Source organism: Trachinotus anak, unplaced genomic scaffold (assembly GCF_046630095.1).
Source record: "Trachinotus anak isolate AG129_WGS33_773 ecotype Australia unplaced genomic scaffold, CSIRO_AGI_Tana_v1 ptg000008l, whole genome shotgun sequence".
Taxonomy (NCBI): Eukaryota; Metazoa; Chordata; class Actinopteri; order Carangiformes; family Carangidae; genus Trachinotus; species Trachinotus anak.
Window position 1 is genome coordinate 82,530 of NW_027273859.1, and position 24,004 is coordinate 106,533.

Genomic DNA, 24,004 nt, shown 5'->3' on the forward strand with positions numbered 1-24,004 from the left:
CATCTCAACTGGCTCTTTTCCATGAGAGGGAGCAGCGGCTGTACTCTGAGCTCCCTCCTGATGCCAGAGCTCCTCACCCTGTCTCTAAGGCTGAGCCCAGACACACAGCTCATCACCGTAGGTGAGGGTTGGAACGAAGAAGCCTTGTGGCTCAGCTGCCTCTTCACCTCTGAACTCTTCTAGACTTCAGAACCTTGGCTGGACTGCTGGGCCTTTTCAGACCAGTCATCTGGCCTCTTACTTGTGAACATGATGGGTCCTGTCCAGTTGGTCAGTTGGTGGAGCATCCATTGAATCAGCATGAGTCTCTGACTGTTCAGTTCTGATCTGGTCTGCAGGTCTATGCTGCTCCTCAACCTCAGTCCACTGTCATGTTCATGAAACCAGTTTGAGACAACTTCAGAGCTCTGGTTGATAAGCTTTTGCTTCACTGTTTGCCTCCATCCCATCAGTCACGAGGCTGCATGTCATGTTAAGCAGGCAATCATTGCAGGTCCTGACAGTTTCCTCCAGCCATGATCAAGGTTGTGTGTTGCATTTAAAACATGATGGATGGCTCCAATGGGCTTAGATGGAGTTTCTGCACAGGTCACTGGAAAACCTTTTTACAGAGTAGTAATTGATGTCTGGTGTGTAAAACGCAGAATAACTGTGTGTTTAGAAGTTTGTCAGTATGCATATGTGATTATTCTTCTGTTATAAATATATGTGTGCATCTATCTACCTTGCATCGAACCTCAATTAAACACAGTTTGTCCACATGGAAAACTCCCTGCCTCACTCGAAGGACAATATTGAGAAACTCAAAGTCCATTAACCTGAATATTACACACAGCAGATCAACACATTTACATCAGGAGCCGCAAACCAAATCTGTTTAATTACGTGTACACACACATTTATTTATGTAACAGATGCCACATACAAGTACCAGTACACAAACTAGAAAACCACTTCTTTTTATACCAAGAAAATACCATTAAAGTACATGGAGGCCTGTTAGATTCACCAGTGAAAAAAAGTATAAATGGACCTTTTCTCATAATTATGTTTCATATCTCAGAATCACAATGAAATGATGGGATATTTGTAAGAAGACTGAGAAGACAGAGATGTGGTCTGACACACTGAGAGATTATTATACATCAGCACTGCAGAGGCATCTCAAGTCCTCGGGCTTATGCTGGCACATGTGCATGAAGTCACTGATCCTTCAGGAGCAGCGAACACAGTTCATCTGAAATGAGTCTGAGCTTTGTGGTGACAGAGCATTAAAGTATGATAAAAATGTCTGTAGTGACAATACAGCTATACTTTCTAAACAGGTCACAGAATATAGTGTCACCTGATCCTCGTAACTATGAGATTTTTTCTCATGACAAATCTTGAATAAGATCATAAGACATAATAAAGATATGTAGAAGTCACAATAACAAGATAAGGAAGTGTTTTTCTTTGGTGAACGCCTTGTTCTTCTGTAAAAGTAGACAGCAATGTTTCCTCACATGCTGATGGGGGTGGACATGTTCTGCAGAAGCACTGTCTCCGGTCCTGTTGATAGCAACAAGGTCAGTTCACATCACAGGAAAGAAACAGTGCAAACAGACAAACGTCGAGAAGCAGCAGTCCATCTGATCTGAAGACAAAGTCTGCAGGTGACTCCTTCTCACCTGAGCACTCTGCACAGGTGATGGTGGCAGTTCAGTTCAGAACCTGGTCTAGCTGAATATCCTGCACAGTACCACCAGTCCCTACGTGGCCTCAGAGTCACACTCTGGTCATGGCACAGTGGGTATAATCCATGCTGATGAAAGGTTAAAAAAGAAATTATACTAATATGTAAATTTATAATATTCAACCTTTTCACAGGAGAAATTCTAAAAAATAAACTCTCCTCAGTATAAATGGTGCATGGGCGCCAGTTATTGGTCTTTTCTGGGTTCTTCCCTACAGGACACCTCAGAACACACAGTTTTTTTAATTCATTGTTTAAATCCTGTGAGCATCATTAAAGAGAAAGATTCCCAAACCTCAACAAGCTTTTTGGTATAATTTGGGAGATCTAAAGGAACATCAGTGTAACCTTAGTTACTGTATAGCCTACACATATATTTGGATCCCACCACTGCCACCAGTCCAAAACCCTGATTTCTTGAACGGTACCGTTCTCCAGGCTCTCTGGGCTGTGGGCGACAATTGGGTCACAATTTTCTGTGTTCTGTAATCACCACCAACACAGAAGGACAGCTGACACAACTTTATTCTGCCCTCTCGGCAGTGTGCATCCCAAGAGACTGTCACATTCACACCTGTCCCCCTGTAAACGATGTCAGGTGGGAACCAAAAGTGTTCCACACAAAAGGGGGTTGTAAAAAAGCTATAACTGATAATGAAATCATTACATAATAGACTCAATTAAGTAATATTAACTAATACGATAATGAACTCAAATAACATTGCACCACTTAATAAACAACAGAAATTAATATGGTAAACTCATAATTTAAAGTATCCAAATAACTAAGGTTACATCAGTATGATTAACTGAACAGTTGTGTGAACATGTAGACTTGTGAATACCAGGCTGTGTTGTACAATTATATTATAAACATTATATACATTATAAACTGAGTTTTGTTTTTGCAGTAATTTGATGACAATAAGGAGACTTCTGTTCCAGGGGAATTAAATAGATTAATATAAAACTGAGGCACCGTGATGCAGAAGAGAAGTTCTCCAATATAATAGTGTAACTGTGGTTGTGTGTTTCATAAAGTAGCTGACGTAGCATTCAGTCTAACTTCAAGTGAATCAGGTTGTCTCGGCCTCTACCTGCTGGATAACTTCGGTACCACATGCGCGCACGGCGCCATATTAGAGAGACATTACATAGCTGTGGACGGAGTCAAGGAAGAGGAGCCGTTCTTCAGATGCCACGGGCGCCCAGGCCGCTGTAGCTCGTTTCCACGACACCCGAGGTAACCGATATATGGTCGACATCAAGTAAGTGAAGCCAACATCTCGGGCAGCGTCGGCCGAGGCGTCGTGTAGTCGTGCTTTAGCCAGCTCCCGGCAGCTCCCGGCAGACATGACCTCCCTGACTCAGCGCAGCTCGGGCCTGGTGCAGAGGCGCACTGAAGCTTCGCGCAGCGCCGCCGACCGAGAGCGGCCGCCCGGGGAGGAGGACCAGGAGCCCCGGCGGGGAGACGAGCAGGAAGACGACGATACCGGAGACTCCAAGGAAACGCGTCTGACCCTGATGGAAGAGGTGCTGTTGTTGGGACTGAAAGACCGAGAGGTAATGGCAGATAATCCCTGTTTCCTATCGCGTACAATTAAGGTTAACGTTAAAACGGTGGGACGTTACCCAGGCTAATGCTAGCTCTATTTTCCTAACCGACCTACCGTCAGTTAACGTTAGCAGCCTTGTTTGCTATCATGCTAGCTGTAGCTAACAACAATAATGGGCCTCACTGGGCTGTAGAAGAAAACAGTTCACGTCGTGAAGCGAAGAAGCTTTTACAGTAACAGTTGTGCTCGGTGAATGATGTTGTCCTGTGGTAAAGTGTGTTTACACTGGTGCGCTAACAGGACACACAGGAAACGATTTACAGAGGAAATGTTATGTAAACAGATGGGTTAATAATCAGTAAGTGTCCAGGGGAAGAGTCATCTTCAATCTATCAATCTGCTGCTGTGGACTCATTCTGTAATGTGACCTGATCACTGATTAAACCACTGACAAACAGGTACACTGACTGTTCAACAGTACTGGCACCAGGCACCATCTGTTTACTGTCTTTTTTAAATGTATGTGGAGGTAATTAGCCTGTAATTAGGATGTGTTGACACCAATGAAAAGATAAAACCCTTTAAAACCCAAGTGAAAACCAATAGTAAATTATCTAAAGTAAGTCAAAGTCATTGAAATTTTTATCATTTGATGGGGAAACCAAAATGTGACAAGTGATTTTAAATGATGTACTTGTGTGTCTGTTTCAACAGGTGGCAAAAAAGATACAACTGTGACAAATTGTCAAGTGTCCTTCTGTATTACAGCTTGACTGACATGTTGAAGCTAACAACCGACACTAATACAGTACAGAGATAAGACCTGAGGCTGACTGTGTGATTCTTGTCATGTATGACCTGTTAGTTTGTCAATAACGATGAGGCAGATGAAGCAGATTCTGTTTTGCTGTTCAGCTTTTTAAGCCATTTATTAATGAACATGACTTTTATATTCAGTTGGTAGTCAGGCGCCTAAAGAAACACACATATAAAGTAGGGCTGTCAATCGATTAAAATATTTAATCACGATTAATCGCATGAGTGATCATAGTTAATCATGATTAATCGCATATTTTTAATCTGTTCTAAATGTACCTTAAACTGATTTTTTTCAAATTGTAATACTCTTTTCAACATGAGAATAGACAAATGCTTGCTTTATGCAAAAAAATCATGTTTATTTATTGCTACAACGAGAAATACTCTCAGTTCAAGTAACTAACATGTGCACACTGCATTGTAAAACAAGATGCTGAAATAAACTAAAACAAAAGCCCAACAAAAAAAATTACAGATGGGCATACCAATTTACTAACTGTAACATTATACTATAATGTTAATAATAATCCATTACTGCTCATGACGGCATCGACCTCGGTGCAGTGCTTCCTGATTTCCCGAGCTACGGAGTGGCCTGAGGTTCAAATGTCACAAGCGTTAATCACGTTTAAAAAATTACTCCCGTTAAAGGCATGTTACGTTAACGCGTTAATAACGCGTTAACTTTGACAGCCTTAATATGAAGGTGATGTTGCCAACTTGTGTGTTGTTTTTGATTGACCTGTCTCAGTTTGCAAGTTTACTCTGGCCAGGTTGAGCATGAGAAATTCTTCTGTTGTAATTCCATGGTAATGTTTTGACAAACTAGGATTCTGATGTATTTCTATGATGTAGGGCTACACCTCATTCTGGAATGACTGCATTTCATCGGGGCTGCGAGGGTGCATGCTGATTGAGCTGGCCCTGCGAGGACGCCTCCAACTGGAGGCTTGTGGCATGAGGAGGAAAGGTCTGCTGGCCAGGAAGGTGGGACACATGTTTCTGCTTAAGCTTTTCCTACACAAATTGTCCAGAGAAGTTATTTTATTTTTACCTCTCTCACTCTGCTGGTGCTCTTTTCTGCTACCACCTTAACTAATGATGGTTTGGGCATGAGCATGTGGCATCAGCCTGCACAGTTATCATCAAAAAGACATGACCAACTCCAACAGACCATAACAAAAACTGCTGCACACCTTAACCTGCAACTCTTCCATATGCCGTCATCATTAAAATGAAGTGCACAGTGAAAGAGAGTGAGGGAGGCTGCTTTGGGGAAAAGTAATTCTCCATTTATTTTCATAACACATAACACAATTAATTGACAACAGTTCTTACACTTTAATCAAGCAAAAAATGCCCTGCAGGTGCTCCACTGTGAGGATTTCTGCTTCTGTTTGTTTTATGTCTGTGAACTGAATTTCTTTGTTTTTTATTTTATTGTTGATGTAACAAAACAAGACATTTACAGATGTTAGCCTGAGCTTCCGGGAAACTAATGGCCATTTTTCACAGTTTTGTCACTTCTCATTTTGTACACCAAACTAGGGTTGTCACAATACCAGAATTTCAGTAGTTGATACCAATACCTGTGATTTTCCACAATTCTCGATACTAATTCGATACCACAATAAAAAAAAAAAATTAAAAAAAATAAAAAAACAGGGCGGCCTGATGGCGGAGTGGTTAGGGCGCGTACCACATTAGCAGGCGAGCGCCGGTTCAACTCCCAACCGGCCCGACTCTTTCCTGCGTGTCATTCCCCCTCTCTCTCTGCCCCTTTCCTGTCACTCTCTACTGTCCTGTCAATAAAGGCAAAAAATGCCCAAAAACATATCTTAAAAAAAACAGAACCCATGTACTTTTAAATTCACTAATTAATTGAAAACTGCTTTAAACTGTCAAGTATTTAACACCACTATAAAAACAAGCAATACTGTGCTTTATGGTAATAAATAACGACAATATTCAACTATTTACATTCAAAAAAGAACAGCAGTGGCATGGAGCCTTCAAGTATATAAAACAAACAATATTCTTCTTCTTATAAATATGCACATAAATAACAAAACAACAGTGGTGTGGAGCCTGATCTCACATAACTAAAACCTCTAATACCAGGCACTGTTTGTATGTCGGCTTGTTTGTGTCTAGAATTGCTCCGTATTTATCCGCCTCGAATGCAAAATATTTCCACTCGCGACTCTTCGTACCTGTTTCGTCACGGAGCCGACGTGTTGTGCTTCCACTCCCACTTGCTGAAGCCATTGTTATTGTTATCTCAGCGCCGCTGACTGCTCTGTGCTGCTCACACGCGCATACTGCCCCCGTCACTTCCGCCAAGAATCGGCACGGCTCGCCGAGGGAAAAGTTGAATATTCGGTTCTGACGGTACCAGAAAAAAGCAGGTATTGATGTATTTTTTGCGTGTTGGTATCGAATTGGTACCGGAAGTATCGGTTCTTGTGACAACCCTACACCAAACAATTTATCTTGTTTGGTGTACAAAATTATGTTTATTCGAGCCAGTGTGAGCAGCTTCAGTGTCTGATATGACAGTGAATGTCAGTCAGTGATGTGAGTCGGGCCTATAGACATCACACATTATAACTGTCGTCATTCTGAATGAAACCCGCAGGTCATTTGTAAGTCAGATGCTCCAACAGGTGACGTGCTCCTGGACGAAGCCCTAAAACACATCAAAGACACCCAGCCGCCGGAGACGGTGCAGAGCTGGATCGAACTGCTCAGTGGTGAGTTCAGCCACTTCATCAGCTCACAACCTCGTTCTGTGAGCAGATCTATAACAGTACAGAGCCACGCTGCCTCCACCTGCTGGTACCCAGCTTAACGTTGAACTCTACATCACAGGTGGTTGGAACATACAGACTGGTTGGGTCTGTGTGCACTCATAGCTTAGACAGACTATGAGTTGAATTTGTTTAATTCAAAGTATGAAGTTGTTGTTTTAAATCTCATCCACAAACTGCCTGTTAAACAGCAGCTGATGTGCATGTGAGCTTGATCATGTTGGCACATCCTGCTTTAGAATAGGACTGTGTGTCCATATGTGTTAGACCGTGAGACCAAATTATACCAGGAATTAAAAATCCCATTTGTTTGCGTTTCCACTCAGTTTGAAGAAACATGAAGATTAGTCACATTAGTCAGATAAAGGATTAAAAATAATAGCTGTGGGTGATCTTACTTTGGTATATGATCTTCTTTTCAGATGAATCATACAGAACAAATCATTAAAAGTTTCTATATTTAGATATTTCATTTCAAGTTTACTCTCTGCTAATAGACCATGTGAACTGTTAAACAGCTAGCTGCTAACTGCAGCTGGAGACAGTCCTTGTTCGGCTTCTCTGTGAGTTTGTTGTAGCGGCACATGAACCAGTTCTCCACTGGATAAGAACAAGAACCACCGTCACCAGCTGCAGTCCAAGACAGTTGAGTTACAGTCTGTCCACGGGACCTGAGACCTGCCTGCAGGCAGTAAAACAGGAAGTGGGTCGAGCCGGGACTGAACTTTCAAATTAAAATACTTCAATATAGCACCTCTGAAATGAATAAAGAACTATTAAAATGAATACTCCACATAAACGAAGCAGAAAGTGTGATTGGTTGTAACACAGTTGGTATCTTTTGAAAGAAGCATCAAAGTGGTGGAAAGATATGAATCACTACTTCTAGTCAGGACCGTCAGAATAAAATAAGAGTAGAAACAGGATGCAGATTTATATTCAGACCGTGGCTTGTGATTCTACCCCAAAGGATCAGAGTCATATGATCTTTAGGCCAGATCCATCCCTACATTTTATGTCACCCGTTGTCATGTCCTCTGTGACCTTTGCCCTGCTGTCTGCTCTATGGAGGAGCTGAGTCCCATGTCAGTCAAACACAGACACAGAGCAGAGACAGACGGAGGAGAATCTGCTAATCTGACTCACTGATCTCTTTAAGTACAGATAAAATGCTCCCAGTCCCTTTGAAGCTAGAACCAGCTTCTCTTAAGAACCATAGGAAATAATTTTCACATTCACATATGCCTGTGAAAAGCTGGCACTGTAGATCTCAGGTGGTACTTGCCTTGTTCTTCCTATTGCCCTGTTATAAATGCAGATGAGCATGTCATCTTTTTGTGACGGCATTAACTATCTTATGTCTTTAGGAGAGACGTGGAACCCCCTAAAACTTCATTATCAGCTGAGGAATGTGCGTGAGCGGCTGGCCAAAAACCTGGTGGAGAAAGGCGTCCTCACCACTGAGAAGCAGAACTTCCTGCTCTTTGACATGACCACACATCCTCTGACCAACAACAACATCAAGCAGCGCCTCATCAAGAAGGTCCAGGAGGCTGTACTGGACAAGTGGGTGAATGACCCTCATCGAATGGACAAGCGGCTGCTCGCGCTTATCTTCTTAGCCCACTCCTCCGACGTTCTGGAAAATGCCTTTGCGCCGCTGCTAGACGACCAATATGACCTGGCCATGAAGAGAGTGCGGCAGCTGCTGGAACTGGAGCCCGAGGGGGAGAGCATGAAGGCCAACACCAATGAGCTGTTATGGGCTGTGGTGGCTGCTTTCACCAAATGAGGCTACCGCAGAGAGGACAGTGAGCAGTTGTGGCATTCAAGTGGCATTGTACGTTGGGGTAGGAATCATAGTACTGCCCCCAACATGGTGACTTGACTGACTTACAGTTTACCCCTGCCTGGACTTTTGGAATGGGCTGAATGGGCTGCCCTCTTTCCTTGTCCCCCCCCCCCCCATCCCCTTTCCCTTCCAGATAACTGCCCCCCACCCACCCATGTGTCAATTATGTGTTCACTTTTGCTAAAAAATAATAATAATATGGAAGTTTGAATGAAGTGGTTGGTGATGATGTGGGTGGAGCTGAAATCAAGATGTTGATTCATATCTTTTTTTTTTTTTCTATCTTGTAAATCTTTCTATCTTGAACAGTTAGAGGTACAGTGTGCGTGGCAGAGGTTAGTTGAGGTGCCATCCTGACACACCTCATCATAAAAGAACCAATGATGTAGAGGTCCACGTACAGGGTGGAGACGCTGACACGTCTTTACATGGTTGTCTTCTACCAAACCTGGAGTCTAAGGATGAGATGGATATGGTGTCACACTGGGACACAAATAATGTGGTCAGAACCAGTCTATTCCCTAGATCTAGACCTGCTCTGTTGAATCCATCTCATCCATCCATCATATTTACCTGCTCATCCAGGGACAAAGGGGGACACTGTCCCAGCTCACACTCACAAGAGGGAGGGGTACATAGGCATGCTGCCAGTATTTAACAGGGTGTAGAAACAAGACTTTTTACACCTGGGGGCAGTTTAGAGGGGTCAGGTCACATGAATGGAGGAAACCCCACAGAGAAAGGCACCAGCTGCCTGATGGATTTTCTTGCTGTGAGGCTCCACCCCTTCCTCCTCACCTGAAGTTGTGTGGTAGATGGTTCATTTGTAAATCAGGACAATAAGTCTAGAGATGCATGGAAGCTAAACACAGTTCCAGGAAGAGGGAGCGCTGACTTTCATTTCCAGTTACTTAGACCTCATCTCCATTGATGTTTGGGGAAAAAAAATTTAAAATGATTTGAACATGTGAACATCATGTGACAGACAAACACGTGCACTTGATAGTTAAGGTGGTGGAAGGAAAAAGAAATGATACTAAATATAAAAACTACAATATAAAAGCCCTGGAAATCAAGCTAGTGCTAGCATGAAACTTGAAGGCAGAGCCACTCTGCTGCTCCCACCCCTCCCTGCTCTGTTACGCTCCGCCCAGGCCTCCACCTATTGCCTCGCCATGTTTGCTGTCTCAGCTGATGCAGGAATCAGGAGCTAGCTAGTCTGTGAGTCAGCTGCAGTGACGTCTTCCAACAGCTAACGCTAGCTTGAAGCCTCGGTGAGCTCCAGCCTCTGACTTTGTCCTTCTCTGATTGGTTAAAAAGTCAACGCTCACGTGGAAACTTTTTCAATGATTCTGACAGCACCTCTACACACTAACATGTTTTGGAGCAAATTTCAATGACAAATATAATTTGAAAAGTTACATACTGTAGCTTAAATGTAACCTTCTGACATGATGAAATCAGGTCCTATTAAAAAGAAGAAAAAAGAAAAAGAAGTAAATAAAAACCTTGCCCAGTAAATTTTTCTTCATAATGAAACATGAATTTCGATGGAGGATCAAGACTTGGAGTATTTCTCTAGATGTCAAAATGTGCTCATATAAACCGGGTTACAGACAGCCTGTAATATCTGGCTGATCTTCAGTGACATTGGCTAACACAGCTGCTAATTGTGTAGCTGACTGGGACTGGCGTTCTTAGTTAATTGAAATAAAATCAGAATTGAGGTAATCCACTGGGCTTCAGGCAGGATAAATGCATTTCTCATGATTTTCTCCTCAGCTTTTATGGGTCTGGACAGTTTAGAAGTCATTCAGTGAAATATTCAGATCTGAAGATGAATGAACTCTAACAGTCCAGGGTGCATTCAGTCACTTTAAAACAGATTTAAACATTAAAAAAATGGAGTCAGCTGGTCGACCAGCTAACTGCTCACCTTTAATGGAGCTAGGCTACAGCTAGGCTAGCTGTTTCCTCTGCCTCCAGTCTTCTTGCTCAACCAGGCTCAGCTTGTTCCAGACCTGTCACTGTGCTGGATGCACAGAGATGAAACATTTCTGAAGTTTGGTGGTGTACTCTCAATATAAATCCTCTGTATCTACTGAACTTTGAAGAAATCTAAGTGTCATGAGAAGAGTCAGAAGACAGGCTCACATTCCAGATGTTGATGTGTATATACTTGTGTATTTGTATCAGGCACAAATTCACACAGTCACCTTTCCAACACCCTGGCTCAGCTGCACCGTCTCTCACATGTTGGACATTGTGCTTAAACATTCAACATAGCCTTTTTCACTATGAACCTCGCTCTTAATTTCATATTGCCTCAATTTTATGAGTTTTTATTTTCACATTTGTTCAACTGATGTTTGCTTTAACACAGATTTTTGCTAACAAAGCTCATGGAGCTTGTGAAAGACATTGCTGATTACAGAGGGCCTCCTCGGGGTGCTGCATGTAGCAGAGAGCTGGGAGTGATTACAGTGACTGTGGGGGGGGAGAAGAGGTGGGCAGCAGGTTTATGCATCTGAGAATCACCTCATGTTGTGGACTGAATATGAGAGATTATATATGTTATCTAAATAAAGGGACCTCTAATCTGTGTACTTTCTTTGACCCTAGAAAATAAACCAAGAGCTTGGAAGTGCCTCATCATACAACTGATTTATACTTTTATTTGAAACTCATGGACCTTGAACACAACTTGTTTTGTCCAATGTGAGGACTCAGGCCAGTTTATCGATTTATGAGGACAGAGGTTACAGTCTGTGTGTGGGGGGGTGAATTATTTTCCTGTATTTGGACACATTGACTTCATTGTGGATCACACATGGATAATTTCACCATGCTCACCCTGACACAGGAGGTGATGAGTTTTCCTCCACTCTAGACTTCATGTTCCAGTTATGTTTTTTATAATGTGTTAAGTTAATGTGGATGTAAATTGATTTTTTTTTTTTTCAAATTGATTGATTTAATTACAAATATAAAACACAAAATAAATGACAGCATGTTCACCAGCTTCACTCTGAAATCTCCATTTAAATGGAGTTCATGAAATTAAAGTTTAAGCTCTCAAGTCTGGATGGTTCAGCAGCTGCTATTGGTCAGTTTCACTGTGGACTCAATAACTGCAACAGCTCTGACACATGTTCACTCAAAGTGTCTGTAAATCTGCACAGATTTATCTCAGAATTTAATTACAAATTAAATTACTAAATTAAAACAAAATCAGTTCACGTGGCAGATCAGCCAGCATACAGGTGAACCCACGAGATCTCAGTCACTCTGAGTCCTGGATCTGTCTACACATCACCTTTCAACCATCGTTCAATTGCCTTAACCATAATATTTCCCTTTCTTGGATATTAGAAATCATTAAAAAATGTTGTCACTGAACTGATGGTAAATGAACCTAAATCAGCTGACAGAGGTCTCTCCACACACCATGTGTGCATATACATATTCATACATGATGTGTATATGTGTATGTCCTGAGGCACTGCAGGACTGCTTCGAGACAACGGACTGGGACGTACTCTGTGAGCCACACAGGGAGGATATCAACGACATGACTGACTGCATCACTGAATACATCAGGTTCTGTGAACACACCATCATGCCAACCCAGACTGTATGCTGCTTCCCCAACGACAAGCCATGGATCACCAGCGACCTGAAGGTGCTCCTCAACAAGAAAAAGAGGGCCTTCAGGTCTGGAGACAGAGAGGAACTGAGGAGAGTGCAGCATGAGCTCAGGGAGATGCTGAGGGGGTGTAAAGAAAGCTATGGGAGGAAGTTGGAGGCCAAACTCCAGCAGAACAACATGAGGGATGTGTGGACTGGGATGAAACAGATCACTGGATGTAAAGGGAGGGATAGGCTAACATCAGGCAGCCTGGAGAGAGCTAACGAGTTGAACTGTTTCTTCAACAGGTTTAGCTTACAGCCTTCTGTCCCCCTCACTCATCCAGCCCCCCACACACTCACACTGCATCCACCCCTCCCCCCTGGTGAGCTCTCCTGTGCGGCACCTCTCCTCCCCCTCCTCCTCCACTGAAGACACCAGCACCCTCCCCCGCATGACTGTGACTACGGGCCAGGTTAGGAGACAGCTGGAGAGACTACACCAGCAGAAGGCTGCAGGACCTGATGGCATTAGCCCCAGGATCCTGAGGACCTGCGCCAGCCAGCTGTCCTCTGTTCTGCTGGTCTTGACCCACCTGAGGCCGCAGGCGAGGGCGCTGCTAGCCCCATTTGGGAGTGGATGATGCCGTCATCTACCTGCTGCAACGAGCTCATATGCACCTGGATGGTGGAGGCAGCACTGTGAAAATCACATTCTTTGATTTCTCCAGTGCTTTTAACACCATCCAGCCGCTGCTGCTGAGTGAGAAGCTGCGGGGGATGGGTGCTGACACCTCCATTGTCTCCTGGATTGCTGACTACCTGACGGGCAGGCCACAGTTTGTCTGCCTGGGCAGTGTCCTGTCTGACGCGGTAGTTAGCAGTACAGGAGCTCCACAGGGGACTGTGCTGTCCCCTTTCCTCTTCACCTTATACACCACAGACTTTCAATTCAACTCCGAGTCATGTCACCTGTAGAAATTTTCTGATGACTTGTTGGGTGTATAGGTGGGGGAGGGGAGGGGGAGTACAGGACAGTGGTGGACAACTTTGTGGAGTGGGCTGGACGCAACCACCTGAGGCTGAATGTCGGCAAGACCAGAGAGATGGTGATCGACTTCAGGAGAAAGAGGACGGCTTCACAGCCACTGTGCATTCTGGGGGAGGATGTGGAGGAGGTGGAGGATTACAAGTACTTGGGCGTCAACATCAACAGCAGACTGGACTGGAAATCCAACACTGACGCTGTGTACAAGAAGGGGATGAGCAGACTCTACTTCCTGAGGAAGCTGAGATCCTTCAACGTGTGCAGCAAGATGTTGGAGATGTTCCACCAGTCTGTTGTTGCCAGTGTACTTTTCTTCGCTGTGGTTTGTTGGGGGAGCAGCATCGGAGCCAGCGACACCAACAGACTTAATAAACTGATCAGGAAGGCTGGCTCCGTTATTGGCTGTAAACAGGACACTGTGGAGCCTGTGGTGGAGAGGAGGACACTGAACAAACTGTTATCCATCATGGATAACCCTGACCACCCTCTCCACCAAACACTGGACAGACAGCGGAGTTCCTTCTCCAACAGACAGCTACAGCTCCGCTGTCGAAGGGACAGATAAAGGAAATCATTCCTGCCACAAACCATCACCCTATACAATAAATCTGTTTAAATAAATAATAATAAATTGTACATATTGTAAGTTATGCTGCTGCTGCAACGCAACAATTTCCCAGTTTGGGATCATTAAAGTACTTTGATTGATTGATTGATTGATTGATATATATATATGCTGGTCATACATGTATTTCTATAAATGAAAGTAATTGATGGGAAATATCAAGATGGAAAATGTTCAGTCCCGTGAGCCGAATTAATGGACAACACAGAATCATTAATTGAGTCTTTTATTTTGAAGTTCTACAGCACACTTTAACGTCCATGTGTCAGACTGAGAGAAGACTGACAGAATGCTGACATATCACACTGACAGTACAAACTAAAAATAAGAGTCATAATTACAGGTCATTTCTGATTGGCTGCCGTGCTCCTGGACTGGCTCCTCCTCCTGTCAGAGGCCAGGTGAGAGATATGAGCATATGAAAACTGCAGATTGTAACAACCAACTGTCCTAGTCCTTTGGTGGTTTAGTTTCTGCCTGTCTGCATGAACTGGAGCAGACACCAACGTCACACAGCTGCAGACAAGAGGAGAACCTGGGCCTGATCCAGTGAGGGACAAGTGGAGCAGCTCTGGACACTGGGCCAAGCTCACCTGATTTCAGGTAAGGTGTGCATGCTGTCTTGTCGTGTTGTCATACAGTGGTAATTAAATCCCGCGGACCTGAAAACAAATAATTTCACCAGTACTACAAGTGCTGTGAATATTGGATACACAAGCTACGATCTATATGTAAAACAGACATTATATAACAACATAGCCCAGTTAGCCACTAAATCAGACTGCTTACTCATCATGAAGTTTAACCTTGAACACACCAATAGGAATCAATTATTAATTTTCAGATCAATCACATTTCTATGTTTAGTGAAAATAAAACAATCAGTCAACAAACAATAATCCAGGAAGAAATCTCATGAGGAATAAAGAATGATAACAAAACAGTTGAAATTATGATTGATGTAATGACGGATTTTAAGATGGGAGATGTTTGTACATCACTTCTTAGAGATAATAGTGTAACTTCATACATCATCTTCACATGTTGGCATACTTCAAAGTGATTCATTCAATTCCCTTGACTTTCAGTTCGTCTCGAACGCGGCTGAGATAGTCAGGGTCTGGGTATCCATAGCTGCAAACACAACCACACAAACTAGGTCACTTCATATGGACAGTTTCATAGTCAGTGAAAATGAATACACTCACACTGTTAGTGTGCACCAGCCCTGTGCTGCACCCCCCACCCCCCATGATGTTTATTTAGGACACATGAATAAGTTTCTCTTGTCATCAGTATATAGACGTTAAAAACCAGTGACTGCATGAGGAAGGGAAGGACCTGGTTTATGTGGCTTTGATGACATTAGAGGCACAGACTGGTGTTATCAGAAGAGTACTTACTGAGTTGGTCCTCCATGTGTTGAGGTTTTATGATGAATATCATTCCATGTGACTGCATTGTTCCGCCCACTGGTGGTGGAGCGACCAACAGTGAAGACGAGTTTCTGATCAAAGGCTCGTCTCAGCAGGTCAAGGATCCTCCTGCCCTCCGAGGAGTCTGGGAGATAGGCAGTACGGGACACACCTTCATACGGCTTACCGGGGTTCGGATGCTCCTCCTGCAGACACACAGTAAAGGTCTCTCTGCCTAATGATGATCTGCCAAGCTGCAAAGCATTATGGCATTTCAAGTGACTCTGGGACACAGGACAACAAAAGCTCTTTATCCGCAGAGCTAGTAGTGTTTTCACCTTGTGAGTCTGTGTGTGTGTGTGTGTGTCATCACGAGTAAGTGACTGAGAGAGTGAGTAAGTGAGTGAGTAAATGAGTGAGTGAGTTGAGTGATGATGTTACCCCATTGGTTGGCTGAGTGTTGGACTTTTCCTATTGGCTGTTGCTTTTTCAAAATTATTTGGTGTAAACTGTTTCTGTTACATCACCAGGAACATTTACGGCTGATCAACAGCAGTTTTTTAATGACTGTATTTCCTCAAACTGTGACCAGAGGATTTATTTATCTCACCTGCAGAAAGTAACACAACACCCAAACAGCAAAATACTAGTTTATATAATAATAATAATAATAATAATAATAATAATATAATTTCCATCATCATGGTTTTTTCTGCAGGTGGACTTTAAATTGAGGAATCTGATCTTTGACCAGATTTAAGACCAGTGTCGATACTTCTTTGTTGATTGTCTCTGTTCCCAGTTACTGTAGCCTTCTTCACATCTGTCTTTCAGTGTTGTTTGACCTGTTGCCTGATTTTCTATAGTTTAGTCTGAAGTTTTTAATGTTGTCATCTGGGTCAGGTCCTCATTGCAAAAGAGCTTTCTTTTGCAATGAGCTTTCTTTTGCAATGAGATTTAAATAAAACAAAATAGTTACTGTCTCACTCACTCCCTCCACCACTCAGACCAGTTTCAGATCACATCCCTGCTCATCCAGATTCAGATAATATATTAACCATCTCTGTGAAATTTGTCATAATTGCTGTGTAAAGTCTTGAGTAATGGCTAAAAAGTGTTTTGTGAGGTCACACTGACCTTGAACTTTGACCTCCTAAAGATCTAATCAGTTTGTCCTTGAGTCCAAGTGGACATTTGTGCAAGAACGGGACATCTGACTGTCAATAAAATAAATAAAACGTAGACTCTGGGTCTGAAAAGTGAAGCCGATGCTGAGGAGTGTTAAAGCTGCATCTATCTAATGACCATCAGGGGGCGACTCCACTGGCTGTAAAAAGAAGTCTGATTGTATTGAAGTCTATGTGAAAATGTCTCTACTTCTCACTGATTTATTACCTCAGTAAACATTTTCCTGATGAGTTTATGTCTCAGTCTCTAGTTTCAAGTCTATTTCAATACGACATGATGTTAATTTTTTTAATTATGCTTTTACATTATTTGGTAACCTTTGTCTCTACTCAAAGATCTGTGATGGTCAGTGATGACAACTGATGAAGGCCGTGAGATCCAGCTGAAAGCTCCAGGAGAAACCTGCAGTCTTACCTTTTGGATGCCACTTGGAATGTAGTAGTGGATGGTTATGGTTCCGTATGCCTCGTATCCAGGCAGAGATAAGGAGCCCTTAGTGACAGTCATTCTGCCTCCGTCAGGCTGCATCCCCTTCAGCGTGCCGTACAGCTCTCCACAGGTCGGGCACACAGGCTTGTAGTTGAAAGCTGTGTTCAGGCACTCTCTGCAGAAGGAGTGTTTGCAACGCAGGGTCTTCTTCTCTGCTGTGACAATTGGTTCCATACAGATTGGACATGATTCATCCTCAGGATCTTTGCTGTGTGAAGGACCTGAGGTTCTGCTGCTCCCTGGACCTTTGTTCACTGGACTATTTCTTGAACTTGGTGTGTTTTGTAAAATTAATTCTTTCAATTTGGCAATGTGCGTAAAGGGCCCAGTCACTTCATATTTGTCGTGGCTTGGTTTAAAGAGGAAGTGTGGGAACCTCCTCTGCAGGTCTTTGTGGTGACGTGGACTGACAGGGACAGATGTGACCTGCAGGTCAGAGGCAGCTCTCTGGTAGAATGTGATGAACCTCTGTCTGACGTAGTCAACATGGACAGGGTTTACAGAGACATGCCATGGTCTAAAGGTCACCTGCACTGTGCTGTTGGGGTTACTGTGTCTTGAGCTGAGGTCAGGCTGTATTTCAAGGACAAAGCTCTCCCCTTGAATTCTGTCAAGTTTTCTTGTGCATTTTTGCTGGATGTAGTCCAGAACAGCTGTAGACACATCCACCGGTCTGACACAAGCTGAAGCAGGTTCGTCTTGATGACGGGTTTGTCCATGTGTGGGGGAACTGAGGTGATGCCTCAGTACTGACAGTTGGTTTGAAAGGTGTTCCATTTCCTCAAAGGTTCCCCTCACCTTGTAGCAGGAACCTTTTTTCTCTGAACTGTAAGACTGAAGAATCTGCATCAGTCGTTTGTTGTCTGTGAAACCAGCTCCATCGATGACAGCAGTGATGTCTGTGATGAACTGCAAACAGACAACACAGATAATTAGCTATTAGCTTGTCACATGCTCCCCCTCCTCCTCAGGTGGTCCTGATCGTCACTGAGTATCTGGCTCCGCCCACCACAGCCTCTTTAAAGGGGGGCTGGAGGAGAGGGGGATCTCGCCCTGTTCTGAGGATGGAGCTCTGCTCATCCTGGTGCCAGTTTTTGTTTTTACGTTTAGTTATTGGTGTTTGTCCTCCCTTCATTCTCTTGTTCTTTCTGGCCACCCTCTATGCTCCTGTGGTTTTGGTTGTTGTTGTTGTTGTTTTTATTCAAGAAAAACATGACTTCAATAACCAAAAGACAAAAACACAAACACAGATCAACAGATCATACTTAACTTTATACTTTACTTTCTACTTCACGTTTTTTTTTCAGAACAATACATTTATCAGCTTTCTACTTCAGTAAACCTTTCCCATATTTCTAAATGTTTTTTAACATCAACAAGTTTTGTTGTTGTTTGCAAAGAAAAAATGAACATTTTGCTGCACACACACTCAAGTCAAATGTCTTGTTGTGGCTGTAACATGTTTGGGGGCTCGTTGGCATTTGAGCTGTTGTTGATGGAGTTCCTGGTGTGCTGCCTGGTACGGGTGGTGTATTGGGAAGTGTGTCCTCTTCAGTTTACTGTGCATTTTACTTTGTTTCCTCTCCATTTAAATGCAGGGTGCATTTTAAATGGAGGGAAGGTGTAGTGTGCTACATTTTCTATTTAAAAATGTGGAAGAACATTTTTCTCTGAAGCTGATGCAGTAACATGTTACTGAGCACTGGTATGTTGTAACAGGGCTGAAACCATTACTCTGCAACAATCAAGATGACTCTGTATCCAAATTAAAGAGGGTTGAACTCTCTGCATTAAATTCTCCTTCAGGGTTCACGTTACTAATATACAAAGGGCTGTTCCTTTAAAGTCAATGAGTAATTGAATCCTTCAAGACGGTGCTGAATATCTCACTGTGTTTCTTTCTTCACAGTAAACAGAGCAGTGCAGAGACAACGGTGTGTCGGGCTGTAAACTTTACAACCCAGCAGGAGAGACACTCCACACTTGAGCTATGAGCAAGACAGCATCTTTTATTTTATCTCACTGTGTGGAAATCTGATGTTTTCACATCCCAGATGATGAACAAAGACACTGAAAGGTGAGGGGTTTTTTAAGGTAAAACATGACAGTTGTGTACTGGAGGATGGTGAGGAGCTGCTGAACTGGAACTACATGGTTGGAAATTAAGAAAAGTTGAAAGGGGCAAAAGTAAAGTGAGGAGACGAGCAATAAAAATGGGAGCATTTTAACTTGAAAGGAGCCTGCATCCAAGGTTGTCAGAATTGGTCGTCACGAAACAGTCCAAACGGAGCCACGAACACAGTTAACCATCATAACAGTGGCCCAATATCTGACCTGTATATGTATGACATTTTGTGTTTTATTAAAATAACACATAACATGGTTGGAAAAACGCCTGCCTGCAAACATCAGTAACAGATTATGAGGGATCCTTCAGGCTTCATTTCATTATGAAGTGCATATGTTTTTATAAATACATATATACACTGTGTATACAGCTGTTACTGTTAATATCCAGTCAGACTTGACATAACAAACAAGTTTTCTGTGTACATGTTGGATGTATAGGAAATCAGGTCTATTTACAGAGTATCTTCATCTTATTTACAGTGTATAAAACCCAGCACCCTGCTTCCTTTCCCTCAGCCAGCAACATGAATGTTTACTGTCACCATGGCAACAACAGGTGCCGGTTTGATGGCTAACTATCAACACAGTCAGCCATCAAAGGTCTGTATCAGGGTCATAGGCTGTATATAAAAAGATCAGGGTACTGTACCTGGTCAGATCTTACAGACGTCAACACGGAGCGCGTCACGTTGTTATTTGAAAAGAAAAACAGTTCATAGGAGATCGCATGCTCTTACTTTGAAAAGCGGAAATTACGGCGTCTGTAGGCGGACACGTGCTTGAGAGAAAAACATAACTTTTATATGGCAAGCAAATACGTGTTTGAAAGTTGTAAATGTCAGGATAATCACAAATTCTTTTTATTTACCTGTAAATTAATTAAAATTATTCACAGATTTCTTTATATTTGTGGAATTCGTTTTGATTGGTTTTATATTTTTAAGATATTTTTGTGAGTTTGCAAATTTAGTTCTTGTAAATGTAGAAGGTGTTTTATATTCACAGATTACACATTTACACACGGATTGGATTATCGATCTGTTCAAACAAATGACACGGAGACAAATCGAATCCTATACATGATGGACAACATCAAAATGAACCAGAGTAACGGCGAAACTCTGGTGAGTTCATTTGAATTAACCCGCTTTTATTTTGAAGGTTGGATGGCCAAACCGGAAGTCTTATTCCATAATGATCTGCGCCAACTCAGCGCGCTTTTCCGTTGAAACTCTGACATGTTATCACAGTAGTTTGTGACTAAGTGACTAAATCAGACAGAGACTAACTCACAGAGCGCCGAGGTCTCAGTCAGAGAAACAACAGCAGCAGTTTAACAGTTTAACAGTCAGAGGAATAAAACTCCACCTACACCGACAGTAAATCTTCCTGTTTCCACAGCTGTGCTTCCTCCAGCCTGTTCAACTGTTTCAAAGGTAAACACATTTAACCCACCTCCACGGTGCACATTTCTCCGCCCGTACCGACACCTCGCTGCTCCTCTGGACCCACTGAAGACCGGACTGTCTTCTGGTTTCACTTTCAGCTTCACGGTGTCCTCAGGGTTCATCTCCTGTCTTCTACCGACCTCTGTCGGTCACCAAGGAAACTACACCAACACAGGAGACACTTGGCTACATCACAAACCCCCACCTCAGGTCTGCACAGTGGATCACACGAGTGCTGTACTGAAGGACAGTTTTATATTTCTGTGCTGTCTGTGCTGTGTAATTTATTAGTTTCAGGGATTAGTTAGACCTTGTTTTTACTTTTCAGTGAGGAAGTCCGTAAGTTCTCTTCCTTGTCTTCTTTTTAGCAAAAATTATAGTATAATTATTTTCCTGATTTGAAATTTAAACAAATCCCAGTTGTTTGGATATGTATTAGTTAAAATTTTGCCTTCTCTGTGCAATTATGTGATAATTATGTTGACTATTTGCTATTGTGTAGGAGTTATTTTTATATGTAAGTTGTCCTTTGGTGCCCTGAAAGGCACTTATAAGTAAAATTCATTCATATTATCAGTATTATTATTATTATTAGTTGTAATATTGGCTTAACTGAGAACAATGAAACCAATGTTAACCACAAAAATATAGAGATTTCAGTCAGTTAACTGAAAGAATCAAAGGGTTTCTAACAAAATAACTTATTAATTGCACATAATTTATGAAATAATCCCATATCTATTATTTTTATTTGAATGGTTAATATTACAATGTGTGTGGCCCTTTGATTGCAGAAATGTTATCAAAAACTGTAATTTAATTTAAAAAAAGGGGAAAACAGTCATACTGAGAAAATGATACAAATAAATAGATTATAAAATATAAAAATAGCTAGATAAAAAGAAAAAGATAGAAGCATGACTAGACCATACTAGACTACCAGATATACTACTCTGAATATACACTGTACAATAATGGTACTATAACACACTGTTCATTAGAACAAGTCACATGGATAACCCTAAAAACTGCACAGTAAAGTGGAGAAGTGTTCATGTTGAACATGATGTTGAAGATTCAAAAGCAAAAGAAAGCTAGCTTGGTGAGACGTCTTTATTCTTATAATTAACTTGTATAACATTACATTGTTTCAGTTTAAAATATATTGTAACATGTTGTGTATGTTTGTTTATTTTTTTCAATTCTGTTTTTATTGTGATTTTCATGGTTCCCATGTTCTTCACTTATCAAATCACCAATCTCATCCATTCATGTGTAAATTACAACTGAATTGCACCATAATACTTCCACAATTCCACTGACAATACAGATAGGGATGATTATTCCTTCCTCGATCACACAAAAGATGAAATTAATGAAATACAAAAATTGAGAACTTAACTCCTTAGAACAAGAATGCTGGGGTGTACATCTGTTATACTAGAGAGAAAACAATATATACTGATGCATAAGGGTTGAAAAAGGGAAATGGATATAACACCTGGTACTAGACAAATGATGGACGAATAGGAGATCTAATCCATCTTTCCCATCTTTTCAAAAACAGTCCCTGTTTTAGTCTTATAACAAAAGTAATTCTTTCCATCTTAAAAATAGGGTTAGGGTTAGGGTTAAATGATGTCAAACCATTTGTCCACTGTAGGTTTTTCTAGTTTTAGCCATTTCCTTGTTATAGCTTTTCTAAAAGTGGCACTTAGAATCTGAAATAAGTATTTGTCACTAGAGGAGACATTTTCTGATGGTAAAACTCCTAAATATAATGATCCAAACTGAAAAGTAATATCTGTCTGAAATACTTTTTGCAAAATGTTGTAGACCTCCTGCCAGAAAGGCAACAATATTGAACAAGACTAAAATATGTGAAAATTATTTGCCTTGAGGCATCCACACTGTCTCCAACATGTAGATGAATTGGAATAGTGTCTTTTTTGAGCTGGAGTGATAAAAAATCGAATAAGGGTTTTCCAACAAAATTCTCTCCATAGTGTTGAATTTGAAGTTTTCCATTGTATCTCACATACATATTCCCAATCTTCTTCGCTTAAGACTAGATTTCCTTCCCTCTCCCATTTCTGCTTTACATGCAATGAGCTACCCTTCATTTGTTGTAAACCCCTATAGAGTCTTGAGATGGTTTTTTTGGGCTGGGCCAGAAACATATGCATCCATAAATGCTTTTAGTAGAATATTATCCCATTGCTCTTGTTTAATCTCTTTCCTTATTTGTTCAACATGGTGACAAACCTGTAAGAATCTAAAGAAGTCATCACTATTTAGACCAAATTGTCTCTTTAGGTTTTGAAAACTGTTCACTGACCCCTTACACAAAAAAGTACAATATGCTGTTAGTCCATGAGTTTTCCAGGCCTTGAATCTTGCATCCAAATTTTTAGGCATGAAATCTGGATCAAATGCACACCATCTCAGTTCTTTTATCGCCTCTTTCAAATTCTTTTTAGTTATTACCCTATTCCACAGCTTAAGTGGTAAACCAATCCAGGGGTTCCCAGATTAATTTATTCATCAAACCCTTATCCCCTATTGCCGCTTGAATTGGGAACTTTGCTGTTATGGCCCCCTCCAACTCCCTCCATCTAGAACTATATTCTGGATTGCACCAACACACTAACTATCTTTTCTTCACATTTTCTGAGGGACTTTAATTGAAACTGAGAACTTGTGCTTTGGAAACATTTAATTTATATCCAGAGAAAGATCCATATTGATCCAAACGTGAAAACAAATGTACTAGAGATTGTTCTGGACAGGATAACTGTATCAGTATGTCATCTGCAAACAAGGAAATCTTTTGTTCTCCTTCCTTCATATGTATTCCTTTAATGTTCTTATTTTGTATAATCCATTGACTCAAGGGTTCAATAAAAATCGCAAATAAAAGGGGGCTAATTGGACATCCCTGCCTTGTTCCCCGTTCCAGTGAAAAGGGGTTAGAAACTACCCCATTAATTTTAAGTCTGGCCCTCGGGTTATCATAAAGAGCTTGTATTGTCTTAATAAAGGAGTTGTGAAAACCAATTTACACAATCAAAGGCCTTTTCTGCATCTAGTCCGACTAATACTGCTTCTAAATCCTGTTCTGTTATATGACTTATTACATATAAAGTCCGTCTGATATTATCTTGGGTTTGTCTCAAGATTCATGATTTGTGGTAACAGTCCTTCTATTCGCTTGGCCAGTATATGTGTAAAGATCTTATAGTCCTGATTTAACACGCTAACT

At 41.7% G+C, this 24,004-nt stretch overlaps 2 protein-coding genes and 1 long non-coding RNA gene across 10 annotated transcripts; 1 reads left to right on the forward strand and 2 right to left on the reverse strand.

Moving 5' to 3' along the window:
* Positions 1-872: 872 nt before the first annotated feature.
* On the reverse strand, positions 873-2,556 carry LOC139623479 (uncharacterized). The gene is made up of 2 exons (XR_011691520.1): positions 1,671-2,556; positions 873-1,551 (listed from the first exon to the last, which is right to left on the reverse strand). It is a non-coding gene; the product is annotated as an uncharacterized lncRNA (long non-coding RNA).
* Positions 2,557-2,752: 196 nt separating this feature from the next.
* Positions 2,753-11,429, forward strand: golph3a (golgi phosphoprotein 3a). Its single transcript, XM_071481707.1, has 4 exons — positions 2,753-3,298; positions 4,966-5,097; positions 6,749-6,863; positions 8,288-11,429. Exons 1-4 carry the CDS (start codon positions 3,089-3,091, stop codon positions 8,710-8,712), a joined length of 882 nt encoding a protein of 293 aa, XP_071337808.1. The 5' UTR covers positions 2,753-3,088; the 3' UTR covers positions 8,713-11,429.
* Positions 11,430-14,282: 2,853 nt separating this feature from the next.
* On the reverse strand, positions 14,283-20,902 carry LOC139623480 (E3 ubiquitin-protein ligase DTX3L). 8 transcript variants are annotated; one of them, XM_071481711.1, is made up of 5 exons: positions 20,667-20,864; positions 17,090-18,073; positions 15,476-15,693; positions 15,126-15,206; positions 14,283-14,734 (listed from the first exon to the last, which is right to left on the reverse strand). In XM_071481711.1, exons 1-4 carry the CDS (start codon positions 20,862-20,864, stop codon positions 15,137-15,139), a joined length of 1,470 nt encoding a protein of 489 aa, XP_071337812.1. In that variant the 3' UTR covers positions 14,283-14,734; positions 15,126-15,136. The 8 variants fall into 8 exon arrangements, with proteins under 8 accessions (XP_071337812.1, XP_071337813.1, XP_071337811.1 ...); XM_071481712.1 differs by having other exon boundaries at positions 14,283-14,759; XM_071481710.1 differs by having other exon boundaries at positions 15,103-15,206.
* Positions 20,903-24,004: the final 3,102 nt, after the last annotated feature.